Source organism: Pongo abelii, chromosome 5, assembly GCF_028885655.2.
Source record: "Pongo abelii isolate AG06213 chromosome 5, NHGRI_mPonAbe1-v2.0_pri, whole genome shotgun sequence".
NCBI lineage: Eukaryota > Metazoa > Chordata > Mammalia > Primates > Hominidae > Pongo > Pongo abelii.
The window spans coordinates 110,723,165-110,739,307 of NC_071990.2; the positions used below are offsets into that span (position 1 = coordinate 110,723,165).

Below are 16,143 nucleotides of genomic sequence, written 5' to 3' on the forward strand. Positions count from 1 at the left end.
AAGTCATGAAAAACATTATAGCTTCCTCCTTGGTTAACTCTTTCTGAGGGTAGTCAGTTGCCAGGTCCTGAGGACACATAAGCAGTCCTATGAAGAGATCTACATAGAAAGGAACTGAGGTCTCATTCATGTGATTGAGCCATCTTCCGGCCCCAGCCTAGTGTCAGACGAGTGCAGCCCCAGATGACATCTTATCTGTAACCTCATGAAAGCATTTAGGACAGAACCATGTAGCTAAGCCACTCCTGAATTCCTGACTCAGAGAGACTATGCAAGATCATAAATGCTTATTGTTGTTGCAAGCTGTTAGGGTAATTTTTTATGCAGTAATAGATGAGAAACACACACATGGCAAATATATACTCAGTATTTTCCTCTGTATGCTGTCAAAAGTTTTACTTTCCTTCTAATTTTTTTCCTTTTTCCTTCTAATTTACACTTTAAATAATCTGAAATTACCTGGATAAAACTTTTTCTTCCCCAAATGATGAACTAGTTAGGAATCTTAGACACATACACACACACACACACACACACACACACTTCTTCTCCCACATCCCTCCATAAGCCCCCAAGAATTAGATAATACATTTTTAAAAAATAATATGCATTATTCATGTTATTATGCTTATAGAACAATTACTCACAATTACATAGAACATGTTCATATTTCTGTTCCTGCAGGGTTTTTTTTTGTGGGGGGTTGCTTAGTTTTCTATATACCTATCAATAATGAATTCCCAAACTTTTCTTCACAAGTACAAATTTCTGCTTGAAAATACATCAGGTAATCATCTCCCTGGAGCTATCTCTTCTGGAGCCCCCCGTTCTCCTACCCCAAACTGGGCTGGTTGTTTTCTAGGCTTCTAGGCCTGCAGAACAACTGACATCATGGGCTCTCCTTCCCCCACCATCTTGGGATTTCCTAACCCTCTTCCTTGTCAGGGATGCATGGATGCCCTTTTGCTTCCGAATCCCATGTCGCCATCTTTGTTTAGGCCCCCATTTTGATGCACCACATCCTCTAGTAGCTTCTGACAAAGAATACATGGGAGGCAATTTTTTGTGTGTGTGACTGAAAATGCCCTCATTCTATTATTAGACTTCATTTGCCTGAATATAAAATTCTAGGCTATCAGCCACTCCCCCCAAAAATTGTCTTCTGGCTTCCAGAGTTGTGGGTTGAGAAGTTCTATGTTATTGGAATTCCCAGTCCTTTCCATGGGACCTAGTTTTCCTCTCCAGAGTCTTCTAGGCTCATTTTACCAGAAGCTTCTGGATCTTTGCCCCCATTGTCTTATAATTTCAAAGTGATGTCCCTTCATGTGGGTCTTTCTCCATCCATTTTACTGGGCATTTACTGTGTCATTTCTATCTGGAAGCATGTCCTTCAATCTGGGAAATTTTCTGCAGTTATTTCTTTGGTAATATTCTTTTCTCTGGTAGCTCCTACAAGAATTCCTATATGGATAATGAACACCCTAGACTGACCTTATAGTTTCTTTTCTTTTCTATTCTTTTTTCCATTTGTCAGTTTATACTAATTTCTAAAAGGTAACTTTAATTTCTATCTTTTAACTCTTCTATTGAATTTTTCATTTGTGTTATATTTTCTTTTTTAATGTTCTTTCATCTTGCATATATTTTAATTTCAAAGGACCCTTTTTGTTTTCCAAATGTTCCCTTTTCTGTTTCTAGTATCCTGATCTAGTTTCTGGATTCAATAATTACTCTTATTTTCCAGAGCATGTTAATAATTGGAAGCTTCATTTGTGTGAGTATTGTTTGTTTAGTGTTTAGGTGATCTGGCTTGACAATTGTATTATGAAACTCATAGTCATCAGAAGGCCAGAAGTGACTTTTATCCGAAAATGTCTTTGTGTTAACTCATTTTTCAAGGACATTTTCACTTGCTATATACTTCTAGGATGGCTTTTCTTGTAGTTGTTTAAAGCTCTTGTTTCATTGTTTTCTGATTGCCATTGCTTCTGATGACAAGTTGGCTGTCATTTGTATCAATGTTTTATTCTATTTAACATATCAATTTTTCTGTGGCTGCTTTAGGGGAGGGGTCTCCCACCCTCAGGCCGTGGACCGGTAGGAACTGAGCGGCACTGCAGGAGGTGAGCAGTCGATGAGCATTACTGCCTGAGCTCTGCTTCTTGTCAGAGCAGTGGCAGCATTAGATTCTCATAGGAGCACGAACCCTATTGTGAACTGCACATGCAAGGGATCTGGTTTGTGTGCTCCTTATGAGAATCTAATGCCTGAGGCTCTGAAGTGGAACCGTTTCATCCTGAAACCATCCTCCACCCCCACAACCCAGTCTGTGGAAAAACTGTCTTCCATAAAACCAGTCCATGGTGCCAAAAAGGTTGGGGACTGCTGCTTTTGGGGTTTTCACCATTAAAAATGATGTGTGTAGGTGTGGTTTTCCTTGTATTTATCCTGTTTGGGGCTTGCTGAGCTTCTTGGACCTGTAAGTCAATCTATAATTTTTTGGTTTTTGCTTGGTTTCTTAATTTCAGTAATGTTGACAATATCTTCAAGTATTTTTTTTTCTGTCCTATTTCTACTATCATCTTCTTCTGGGACTCCACTTACTCACATTAGACCATCTGATTTGTCCCACAGGTCCCAGAAGCTCTGTTCATTTCTTTCAATATTTTTTTCTCCCTCTATTTTTCAGACTAGAAATGTTTTATTGATCTGTCTTCAAGTTCTTCCACAACTTCCAATCTGCAGTCAAGCTAATTCAGTAAAACGTTCAGTTTGGTTTTTATATTTTTAGTGCAGGATTTCCATTTGGTTCTGTTTTAAGTAGTTTTTTCATTTATCTTAAGAGGTTCTCTATTCTCTTATAAAGACCTTAAGCATTATTTATAATAGCCATCTTAAAGATTTTATCTGGTAAATCCAACATTTGGTCCATTTCAGGGCCAGTTTCTATTGTCTCCTTTTTTCTTCATATGGGTAACATTTTCCTGTTTCTTTGCATGTCTTGTAATGTTTCATTACATGTTGGACATTGTGGATGATACATTATTAGGAACTTTGAATTCTGTTATCTTCCTCTGAAGACTGTCAGTGTTGACTTTTGTTCTATCAGGCAGTTCAGTTACAGTCATGTGTTGCTTAACAATGGGGATACATTCTGAGAAATGTGTCATAAGGTGATTTTGTTGTTGTGCAAACAGCATAGAGTGTACTTACACAAACTTAGAGGGTACAGCTTACTAAACACCTAGGGTATATGGTATAGCCTATTGCTCCTAGGCTACAAACCTGTACAGCACGTTGCTGCACTGAATTTTGCAAGCAACTGTAACACAATGTTAAGGATTTGTATGTCTAAACATATCTAAATATACAAAAGGTACTGTGCAAATATGGCATAAACATTTTTTAAATGCTACAGCTCTATAGGGAACTTACCATGAATGAAACTTGGAAGTCTAGAAGTTGATCTGGGTGAGACAGTGGGTGGTGAGTGAATAAGAAGGTCTAGGACATTATTGTATACTACTATAGACTTTATAAACAATGTACACTTAGGCTACACTAAATTTATTTAAAATTTGTTTCTTTGTTCAATAATAAATTAACCTTGTCTTATTATAGCTTTTTTACTTTATAAACTTCTAAAATTTCTAAACTTTTTGACTCTTTTGTAACAATTCTTAGCTTAAAACACAAACTCATTGTACAGATGTACAAAATAGGTTCTTTGTATCTTATAAGCTTTTTTCTATTTTTCGATGTTTAAGCTTTTTTTTTTTTTTTTTAGCCTAGCCCTACATGGGGTCAGGATTATCAATATCACTGTCTTCCTCCTCTATATCTTGTCCCACTGGAAGGTCTTCAGGGACAAGAACATGCATGGAGCTGTCATCTCTTACGACAACAATGCCTTCTGGAATATCTCCTGAAGGACCTGCCTGAGGCTGTTTTACAGTTAACGTTTTCTACAAGTAGAAGGAGTACATTCTAAAATAATGATTAAAAGTATAGTATAGTAAATACTAAACCATTAACATCATTGTTTTTTATTGTCATCAAGTATTACATAACTGTACATGACTGTATGTGCTATGCTTTTATACATCTGGCAGCACAGTAGGTTTGTTTATAGCAGCATCACAAACACATGAGTAACTTGTGCTATGATGTTACAATGGCTATGACTTCACTAGGCGATGAGAAATTTTCAGCTCCATTATAATCTTATGGGACCACTGTTGTATATGCAGCACATGACTGTATTGGTTTACCACACTGAACTTCTGTTTTTTGTTTTTTTGAGACAGAGTCTCTCCTTGTCGCCCAGGCTGGAGCACAGTGGTGTAATCTCTGGTCACGGCAACCTCCACCTCCTGGGTTCAAACAATTCTCCTGCCTCAGTCTCCCAAATAGCTGGGATTACACACGTACACCACCATACCTGGCTAATTTTCGTATTTGTAGAGACAGGGTTTTACCATGTTGGCCAAACTGGTCTCAAACTCTTGGCTTCAAGTGAACTGCTCTCCTCAGCCACCCAAAGTGCTGGGATTACAGGCCACTGCAACTGGCCTGAACTTCTATTTTGTGCTTTATTAAATCCAATATTTGAAAAGCCCCCAAGTATTTCCCAATTTGATAGGGCTCAATCTCCAAATTCATTCCCCCAGATTTTATTCCTCAATAAAGTGGTTGTAGGCTCAGTAAGGGAGGCTGTAGAGTAGGCCTTAATCTAGGTTGTGGTCCTTACACCCAAGGGATGGCCTTTACAGTGTGTCAGCTCAATGTTCTGGTAATAAGGCCTCTCCCTTGCAACTGGGCCAGATGTCTCAAGTCCCTGCACTGCTCAACCTCCAGTATCTGTTCTGTTCACAACCTGTAGGAGCCATCCTTCGATAAGCTTTGTGAAGTCTCCTTTGAGAAGCTCTTGACTACACACACTTGGGCCTTGCTCCCACCCTACTCACAAGCAGCTCCCTTCTCCCTGCTGCTCTGCTTCACAGTGCAGGCTGCTTCAGAACTGAGCTCAGTCTCCTCAGCTCCATGGAAGCACCATGCTCTGCTTGTCCTGTCAGGAAACTGTCCCTATCCATGCAGACAATTGAGGTAACCATGGAGCTCACCTCATGAGTTTCTCTTCCCGCAGGGATCACATGTTAGGAGGGTTAGTTCACTGTCATGGCTGGAATTTAAAGATTCTTAAAAAGATGGTAGTAATGTACAGTTTCATCAATAGTTTTTAAAACTTCCCATACATGTTCTCATTAGAACAAAGGTTGTCATTCTTCTGATATGGGTAAAAATTTTCATCTTACTATTTTTTATGTTACTTATCTCCTGATGAGGTTAGGCATCTTTCATAAGTTTTTTCCACTGACAACTCATCTTCTGTGGTTTTTCTCTAGCTATCTGTTGTCTATTTTCTTAGCATTGCCTATCTTTATCCTTTTGATCTGTAGGCGCTATAAGTATACAGCGCCAGAAACACGTTTTTAGTTATACTTGTTTCAAAGATCTCCCAGGCTACCGGGTTTCATTTAAAAAAACAGAGGCCTTGTATCAGAGAGAAATGTTTTATACTTTGATGAAGTATAATTATCAATCTTAAAAAATTATTTTGGGGTATTTTCTAATTGCTGCATAACAAAGTACCTAAAAACTTAAGGACTTAAAACAAACAAAAATTATTATTTCAGTTTTTGAGGGTCAGAAATAATAATTTTTCATGATTTTATTTTATTTTATTTTACTTTTTTAGAGAAGAGGTCTCACCATTTTGCCCAGGCTGGCCTCAAACTCCTAGACTCAAGGGATCCTCCTGCCTCAGTCTCCCAAAGTGCTGGGGTTACAGGCATGAGCCACCATGCCAGCTGATTTTTCATTATTTTAAATGGGAAATTTATAATGCATTATACCTTGACTCAAATTCTATAATGTAACTAAAACATAAGCAAAGACCTATTACAAGTAATAGGCAATCATGTTTGGATGCAAAATGGTTAAAACATCATTATGTGATCACCAAACAATTAATATTATTGGTGATACACATTTGTTTTCCACGCAGTAAAATGGCCTTTCTTAGGGCCAGCAACATTTGAGACTCCGTTACTGACACATGAGGAAGTTTTCTAAACACTTACACTTGATTTTGACATTCTACTACTTGTATTTGAAATGTGTCACACCATCTTTCCTGAATATTATAAATTTAAAATGTAGAATTTTCTTTTGGAGATGTAAATATAAACAGTATTTGAAAAATGTTTTTTTTTTTTTTGAGACAGAGTCTGGGTCTGTCACCCAGGCTGGAGTGCAGTGGCATGATCTCAGCTCACTGCAAGCTCCGCCTCCCGGGTTCACGCCATTCTCCTGCCTCAGCCTCCCGAGTAGCTGGGACTACAGGCACCCGTCACCATGCCCGGCTAATTTTTTTGTATTTTTAGTAGAGACGGGGTTTCACTGTGTTAGCCAGGATGGTCTCGATCTCCTGACCTCATGATCTACCCGCCTCGGCCTCCCAAAGTGCTGGGATTACAGGCGTGAGCCACCGGGAGATATGTGTGGTCTATGATGTTTGCACATTAAAAACCAGGTGATGCTTTACAGGAAAACATTATGTGGGAATACATTTTAAGGGTATGTTTGAATTATAAGACCCTTGCACTATCTAAGAAGTATGAAAGTACCAATTTATATTGAAAGTAATATGTCAGGCATTAATTCTTGGGTGACTCTTTAAAGAAAATAATATATAACATACAAGATAATAGAGAGAACTTTTAATTGGTTAAAAATGATATTACCTAGGATAGCATCAAAACCCATCAAATACCCAGAGGTCTGTGCAAATTTCTACACAGAAAACTCCAAATTATTACTAACATAAATTAAAGAGGGGCTAAATAAATGGCAAAATGTATCATGTTTATGGACTAGAAGTCAATATTGTAAAGATGTCCATTCCTCCAACTGATCTATAAATGTGATGCTATCCTAGTTAAAATCTCAAAAGATTTTTCTACATAAAATTGCAAAGGGCTAAGAATAGCCAATGCACTCCTGAAAGAGAACAATAAGATAGAAGAGCTTGCTCTACTTGACATCAAGATTTATTGTAAAGCTAAAATAATTAAGTCAATGTAGTATTGGCAAAATACTAATAGAATGATGGAATAGATCAGTGAGGCTCAGTATGGTGGTTCACACATGTAATCCCAGTGCTTTGGGAGGCTGAGGCAGGAGGATCATTTGAGGGAAGGAGTTCCTGAGATCAGCCTGGACAACATAGCAAGACCCCATCTCTACAAAAAAATACAAAAATTAGCCAGGCATGGTGGTGTGCATCTGTCATCCCAGCTACTCAGGAGGCTGAGGTGGGAGGATTGCTTGAGCCCAGGAGTTTGAGGATGCAGTGAACTATGATGGTATCATTGCACTTCAGCCTGGGCAACAGAGCAAGACCTTGTCTCAAAAAGAAAAGAAAAAAAAAGAAATAGACCACTGAGCCCCAAAAGAGACACACATATGTATAAAAACATGATATAAGACAAAGGGGGCAAAACAGTTGATAAAGGATGATCTTTTCTTCAATGATCCTGAAACAACTGAATATCTACATGGGAAAAAGTAAAACTTACCCTGTCCTTCACATCATAAGAAAGTCAAGTTTAGATGGAGTATATATCTAAATGTGAAAGTCAAAACAATAAAGCTTTTAGCGGTTAATATAGGACAATATCCTCACGATGTTTGGGCAGAAAAATTTTCTTAAGTATGACATAAAAAGCACTAATGATAACAGACAAGGTTGATAAATCATGCCTCATTGAAACAAAGAACTTCTGTTTATTAAAAGATGCCATTAGAAAAGTGAAACGGCAAACCACAGACAGACAGAGAATAGTCCTAATGCTTATAATCAACAGAGAACTTGTATATAGATAATATTAGGAACTCTTACTAATAATATACAAAAACACAACTAAAAATGGGCAAGACACTTGAGAAAACACTTCAAAAAGAGAATATTTAAATGGTCAGTAAACACATGAAAGAGGTTCAACCTCATAGTCATTAGGGAAATGCAAATTAAAACCACAGTGAGATACTATTATACACTCACTAAAATGGCTAGAATTAGGAAGACCGACCATAATAAGAGTTGACAGGAATGTGGAATAACAGAACTTTCATATACTGCTGATAGTATTGTGAAATAATGGAACTACTTTGGAAAACAATTTGGCATTATCTACACAAGTTGAACATATGTCCATGTGTGCACCAAGAGACACATACAAGAATGTTTATAGTAGTGTTATTTACTCCAATCTGGAATCAATCCAAGTTTTATTAGTGCTCAAATGTGGATAAATACATTATGGTATAAGTCAATCAACAGAATACAATAAAACAATAAAAATGAATAAACTACAGCTACATTCAATAGTCTGGACAAATATCACAATTATAATGTTAAGTGAAAGAAGCCAGGCACAAAGAAGATAAATTGTTTAAGTCTATAAAGTTCAAAAAAACCATGCAAAACTAGTCTATGGTATTTGGACGTATGCTTCCACGGCAAAACCATAAGAGAAGTATGGAAGTGAATGCCATAAAATTCTGGGCAGTGGTTACCTTTGTGTGGAGAGTGAGGAGACTGGTATTGAGAAGAAACATGAGAGGGCTTCTGGGTGCTGGCAACATTCCAGATTTGACCTGGGTGGTGGTTACATGGGGGTTCATTTTGCGGTAACTCAGTGGGCTTCACTTTTCTGTATGTTTGTCATGTTTCACAATGAAAAAGTTAAAAGCAAACAGAAAATGATACTCCTGTGCTTAAAAGAATGCAACAGCACTTTGAACAACTTCTAATACCTTTCTGTGGCCTGAATTGCTCTGTCTTTAGCCATGATCTTGTGCCATTCCTTCTTGCATAGGCAATCCTCAAGCCACACTGCCCCTTCTAGAATTCCTCCATATTCCAATCTCTCATCAAATCTTTCGGCTTTGTCTTCAAATTATATCCCAAATATGCTTGTTTCATACCACTTTTACTGCTATCACTCTTGTCTAAGCTAAAAATAATTTCGTTTACTGAGAGTGGAGAACAAGATTACTGAGGGAGGTGTCAAGGTGTTGGGAGGATCATCTTTGTAATACTGAAATCACCAAGAATTAGGACAGGAGTGATTATATGGGGAGAGTGAGAGTGAGCCAGGAGTACTGAAACCCAGGGGACAGAAGATCAGTAGAACCAAGAAAGCAAATAGGTGGCAGAGTCTGAATGACATGATATTCACATGTGGGAGCTTTTGGGAAGCAGGGAGGGACTCTGGTCTGGAAGCAGCAATAAACAACAAAAAGAATGCCTTCCCTACCCCAAGCCCAGTGGAACAATTATTCAATTAAAACATGAAATTTTAAAAACTGAGTACAAATAAAATCCTACAAATTATAATCAAGTATAGATACATGACAGATAGATAGATAGATAGATAGATAGATAGATAGATAGATAGATAGATAGTTACCTTTCCTTTGTAATTTTCTGCAAGCATATTGCAAAGTGTTGTTTTCCCTGAATATTGAGGTCCAAGTATGAATACTTTACATGGTGGTGCTGGCATAGGTGGAAGCAGATAGGGACGTGGGTTCAATAAAAATGGTTTTAGTGCTTCTTCTGATGAAAGACAGTAGATTTTACCTAGAAAACTTAAAATATGCCATATTAGTAAACAACTGAAAAGATGTATGAGGAAGATTTAATGAGGAAGATTTAAAATTAAGTTCTGAAAATCTTACTTACCTCACAGAATAATCTGGTAATCCTGAATAAATGTTACCATCTTTTAAATTCACAGGACATGTACGTCCCCATTTACTTCTCTGCCATCTATATCTTGGTGCAATAAGTTTATAAGATGCGAGAGTACGAAATAGCTCATCCTGTGAATTGCAAATACTACATTAAAAATATGGACATAAATTTTGCGGAAATTAGGAGTATTAAATATTTCATTTATTATTTTATAGTGCACTTTACTATTTAAGAAATAATTTAAAAAGCAAATTTTGGCTTTTTTCTTAATTGCAACATTCTGCACTTGTCCTTGATTTAATAAGACAGTGTAGAACTAGTTTGAACTAGTTGAAAATTACAGGACCCTTGTTTTACAAAGAACTAGTTTACATTTATGTTAAAAAATCTTTAAATTCTACTGAGCAATTTCTATCATATGGTAAAATAAGCATAAGGTAGATAGTGCATTTTCTATCATCTTCCTTAGAAAACAGATTATGAAAAATTCTTATTAAAAATTTTCGAAAATGTACCAGATTCTTAGCTAATTTACCTTGGCTTTTACATATACCTAAGATGTTATGTACAGATTGTTTTTGCATTTACTTAGCTATAAGTAGTTCTTTAATTCTTAAAATTTAAAGTCTCCTTCATCAGCAATCCTTTCTGTTGGTGACCTCCAGATAAGTTGAGAAATACTTTTCTACAGACTGCAAAATTCTGTAGAAAACTGCTAATTCTCAGTTGGGAACATGCTTATTTTATTTTATATTTATGCTTACTTTACCATATGATAGAAAGGTGGCTTGAAAGGTTCCTCTGTCCTTGTGGTTCCTTACCAGGGGATGAGAAAACTGGTGAGAGATGGTATGGTGAGTATTACGGTTTGAATGTCCCCTCCAAAACTCAGGTTGAAATTTAATTGCCATTGTGATGGTATTAAGAGGTAGGACTGTTAAGAGGTGATTAGGTCATGAGTGCTATGCCCTCACGAATAGATTAACGTACTTATCTCAGAAGTGGGTAAGTTATTTTGAGAGTGGACTTATTATAAAGGCAAGTTCACCCCCTCTTGCCCTGGCTCTGGCTCTTGCACTCTTTTGTTCTTCCACCTTCCACAATGGGAAACACAGCACAAAGGCCCTCACCAGATGCCGGTGCCATGCACTTGGACTTCCCAGGCTCCAAATAAACTTATTTCTGTGAACCAAATAAACTTATTTTCTTTATAAATTACCTAGTCTGTGGTATTCTGCTACAGCAAAAGAAAATGAAGAGAGTGGGCAATGGTGAGGGGAAAACTGCTCCCCTCAACCCTCAGATGTGGGTCACACATGTATATGCTGGCTTCAGAGTTGACTATGCAATGCAGATGAGATTGTGAGCTATGATCTTCCATGGACCACTGCAGCATCAGAGAACAAAGAGGCATGTGCACTGCAGGGATGCTGCATGAATGTTCCCAAGTGAGAGCTGGAAGTGATAGTAAATATTAAGGAAACTGTCAATGCTTAGGAGAGTTGTATAAGACTGAGAACCTCATCCATGGAGCACATTAAGCTATAGGCCTTCTCCACAGAGTTCGTGGACAATGAGCTAGGGACTGAAACCATGCCCAGTTAGGTCAGGAGGCAGTCACTCTTTCCTTATCATCCATATTTCCCGCCCATACATGAAAAAAGTATTTGAGTAGGCCATAAGTATTCTCTAAAAGGTTAAGTATTTGAATAGCAGACCATGTTCCTCTCTCAACTTCATGCCCATGGGGCCACACGTTCAGCAGGTGCCGAAGGGAGAGGAGAAGATGAGCTTTTGAATGAATTTGATATTACAGTCTTAAAAATGATCAGGACTGATTTCTGGTTAAACAAAGCAGACTGAAAACATGAATTTATGTTTGCTGCTTTCCTAAAACCTCACTAAAATGACAGTAGAAGAATAAAAAAAAAAACAAATAAACTCATGAGGACACAGAATGGGAGAAGAGACTAGAGATGCTGATCAGGGCTGACGGCTCACCAGTTACAGCTACACAGTTTTGTAAGTTAGAAAGCAGATGGATGAGTGATAACTGACTTATATCAGAGAAAGGTGAAAGCTAAATATCTGTGGAGCAAAGATAGGTATGGGAGGGGCAAGAACAACAAGGAGTCAGTGGATTCACTTTGCAAAACCCTGGAAAGACATGGGACCTTGTGATACCAGGTACCTCTGAAGGGGAATGAATGGAGAGCAGAAAACAGTATAACTGGTTGGAAATCTTTGAAAGAAGGTGCTAGTGCCAGAGCCACTCCCACTCCACTTGGTCCCCTCCCACCACCTCTCTCCCATTGAGAAGACCAGAAGCATACTTTCTGGAGCCACTTAACCAGAGGAGCATGTGAGGGACCCCAGACACAGCCAAGGTAGCAGGGCAGGGGCAGAAGAAAGTTGGCCACTATAACCACTACCCTCAAGCTCTACTCCTACCCATCCTCTTGCTGAAGAAACTCTGGACCTTTCCATGGTCCAGCAACTAAGGGTTAATGCCTGGCAAATGTCTTTAGCACTTTTGCCAGCTCTGTTGTGATTGGGTGAATGCTCTTGCATAGCACAAACTAATTTGCCAGGGCCAGAACAAAATGAAAATTACAGGACCCTTGTTCTACAATTATTAAGAATTTCAAGACTGCAGCAGCAGAGCATTAAACTAAGCACACGGTCCTGTGTGAAGTTCATGAAGCCAACTCTGCCCCTGTAATGCAGCTGTTAAATTTTTAAAATATCACCATTGGTTCTAGGCACTTTAAAAGCATAATCTCATGTAATCTTTACAATAACACGATGCCATAGGGATTGTTGCTGCTTTTTAAATATATACCATTGAATAAAGGGCAGCAAGGTTAAGCAGAGTCACAAGTCTGATAGGCTGTACCGCTGAATTCAAATCCAGGTCTGTGTGACTCGAAAGCCAAAACTTCTACTGTGCTAGGTGCCAGTCTGACCCTGTCCTTCCTCCTACTGCACAAACCCATGCCCATGTCCCCATCTACCTGCACAGCCCCTCCTCTCCTGCAACTCAGCAGATGCTATAGCTCTCTTACTCTTCACCAGGGAGCTGGAGTCTACAGTAAGGTCTCTGGGCCTTTCCTACCCCTTTAAACCAGTGGTTCTCTTCCTGAGCTGCATAGTAGAATCTCCTAGGGAAGATTTTTGGGTTTATTTTTTGTTTTTTTAATTGTGGTAAAATACACATCACATAAAATTTGTTTTTGTAACCACCTTTAAGCATACAATTAAGTGGTATTAAGTATATTCACTGTGTTGTGCAACCACCACCTCTATTCATTTCCAGAACTTTTCCATCATCCCAAACAGAACTCTGTACTCATGAAATAACTCTCCTTCCCCCCAGCTCCTGGTAACCTCTATCCTACATTCTGTCTCTATGAATTTGTCTATTCTGTGTATCTCGTATAAGTGGAATCATATGATTGCCCTTTTGTATCTGCTTGTTTCACTTAGTATGTTTTCATGGATCACATTTTATCATATATAATAATTTTACTCCTCTTTAAGGTTGAATAATATTCCATCTCACACACACACACACACACACACACACACACACACACACACCACATTTTGTTTATCAGTTCATCCACTGATGGACATTGGGTTATCTCCACCTTCTGGCTATTGTGAATAAAGGTGCTATAAATATTGGTGTACAAGTATCTGTTTGAGTTCCTGGTTTCAATCCTTTGGGGGAAACGCCTAGAAGTGTTAATTGCTGGATTATAGTGTTAATTGCTGGATTATAAGAATTCTATGTTTAACTTTTTGAGCAACCATCAAACTATTTTAAACAGTAGCTGCACCATTTTACATCCCCACAAACAATGCAAGAGGGTTCTCATTTCTCCTCAGCAACATTTGTTATTTCTCATTTTTTGAACAATAGCACCCCAATGGATATGAGATGGCATCTCACTGCAGTTTTGATTTGCATTTCCTTAATGGCTAGTGATATTGAGCATCTTTTCATGTACTTACTGGCTATTTACATATCTTCTTTAGAGAAATATCTATTCAAATCCTTTGCCCATTTTTGAACTGGATTTTTTTACTGCTGTGGAGTTGTAGTTGTTCTTTACATATTCTGCATATTAATCTCTATCAGATATATGATTTTCAAATATTCTTCTCCTTTCTGTGGGTTGTCTTTTTACTCTATTGATTGATGTGTTTTCCTTTTTTTTTTGTAGAGATGGGGTTTTACCATGTTGGCCAGGCTGGTCTCAAACTCCTGGCCTCAAGTGATCTGCCTGCCTCAGCCTCCCAAAGTACTAGGATTACAGGCATAAGCCACCATGCCCGGCTTCTACTGATAGTGCTGATGCAGAAAAGTTTTTTTGTATTTTTTCTTTTGTAGTCTGTGCCTTTGATGTCATATCCTATTTTGTTTTGTTTCACTTAATGACAGAGCCTTACCCTAGAAATTGTTTTAACTGGCCTGGGCATTGTAATGTTTAAAAAGCTTCCTAGATGACCCCGTTTTGCAGTTAGGGCTGGGACTCACTGCTTTAAATATTTCCATTATATTGATTCTCTAAAAATCACCTGCCTTTAGTGGAAGATTATTCATCTAAAGTCCTCTAAAAACACAGGAACTTGTAGATCAATCAACTTTAATTGACCAGGCTCCTTTGGTGTCCCAGGAGTTAAAGTAGGGGTTCTCAGACTTAAGTGGGCATAGGAATTTGTTCTAGATTTTGTAAAAATACATTTTCAGGTTCCATCTCCAGATAGTCCGGTTCAATCAGACTGGGATTTGGGCCTCAGGGATTTGTATTTGTAGTAAGCTTCCCAGGTGATTCTTTTGGAGGTGGTCTGGACTGCCAGGTAGAAATGCTGCTTAAGGGATATGAATAATGACTCCAGCGAACACAGCCACATCTTCCTCCTTTTTATGAAAAAGGAGGCAGGTTCACCTAGTCATACAGCTTATGAACTACAACCTTACACCTATGCCCCATGCATGCAATGCTTTCTAAGGACAAACTTTCTGGCTCAGAAATTTCCTGCAGGTTTTATAGATACTTTTTCTCTTTCCTTCAACGATGACCTAGAACACGAGGCCTCAGTACTCAATTTTTCCCAGCCTCTGTTCTGACCAAGCCCACTTTTCTTCCTCTTCAGCACCAGTTCATATTGCAGAGGTCCCAGCACATATTCCAGTTATGTGGACCCACTGAGATCTTGTTATGATACAGGATAACAAAATGACCTCTTTCTTCAAAGATTTTAAAATTTGAATTATGTCTATTTATGATCCTGGCATATGTTTTTGTTTTTTATTTTATTTTTATTTTTGAGACAGGGTCTTGCTTTATCACGCAGGCTGGAGTGCAAGTGGCACAATCATGGCTCACTGCAGCCTCAACCTCTAGGCTCAGCTGATCCCCCCACCTCAGCCTCTCAAGTAGCTGGGATGATGGGCATGTGCTATCACGTCTGGTTAATTTTTTTAAAAAATTTTAATTATACTTTAAGTTCTAGGGTACATGTGCACAACATGCAGGTTTTTTTACATAGGTATACATGTGCCATGGTGGTCTGATGCACCCATCAACTCGTCATTTACATTAGGTATTTCTCCCAATGCTATCCCTCCCCCAGACCCCTACCCCATGACAGGCCGTGTTGTGTGATGTTCCCCGCCCTGTGTCCAAATGTTCTCATTGTTCAATTCCCACCTATGAGTGAGAACATGCAGTGTTTGGTTTTCTGTCCTTGCCATAGTTTGCTGACAATTATTGTTTCCAGTTTCATCCATGTCCCTGCAAAGGACATGAACTCATCGTTTTTTATGGCTGCATAGTATTCCATGGTGTACATGTGCCACATTTTCTTAATCCAGTCTATCATTGATGGACATTTGGGTTGGTTCCAAGTCTTTGTAATTGTGAATAGTGCCGCAATAAACATACGCATGCATGTGTCTTTATAGTAGCCCGATTTCTAATCCTTTGGGTATATACCCAGTAATGGGATCTCTGGGTCAAATGATATTTCTAGTTCTAGATTCCTGAGGAATTGCCACACTGTCTTCCACAATGGTTGAACTAATCTACACTCCCACCAACACTGTAAAAGTGTTCCTATTTCTCCACATCCTCTCCAGCATCTGTTGTTTCCTGACTTTTTAATGATCGCCATTCTAACTGGTGTGAGATGGTATCTCATTGTGGTTTTGATTTGCATTTCTCTGATGATGAGTGATGATGAGCATTTTTTCATATGTCTGTTGGCTGCATAAATGTCTTCTTTTGAGAAGTGTCTATTCATATCCTTTG

The 16,143-nt window shown here is 38.4% G+C and overlaps 1 protein-coding gene across 12 annotated transcripts in view; it reads right to left on the bottom strand.

Annotated features, from left to right (window-relative positions):
• Nucleotides 1–16,143, bottom strand: part of AK9 (adenylate kinase 9) — a 206,821-nt gene that overhangs the window by 136,904 nt on the left and 53,774 nt on the right. For 8 of the 12 annotated variants that reach the window (XR_008526344.2, XR_008526345.2, XM_063724946.1 and 5 more), the window contains 2 exons: nucleotides 9,812–9,951; nucleotides 9,537–9,717 (listed from right to left, as the gene is read on the bottom strand). Coding sequence is in view for 10 of the 12 variants with exons in the window: in XM_063724946.1 (XP_063581016.1) it covers nucleotides 9,537–9,717; nucleotides 9,812–9,951 (321 nt within the window). In the remaining 2 variants the exon portion in view is untranslated. Of the gene's footprint in view, nucleotides 1–8,323; nucleotides 8,778–9,536; nucleotides 9,718–9,811; nucleotides 9,952–16,143 lie in introns of those variants that run through there. The other 4 variants (XM_063724947.1, XM_054557988.2, XM_063724948.1 and 1 more) reach the window with 3 other exon arrangements.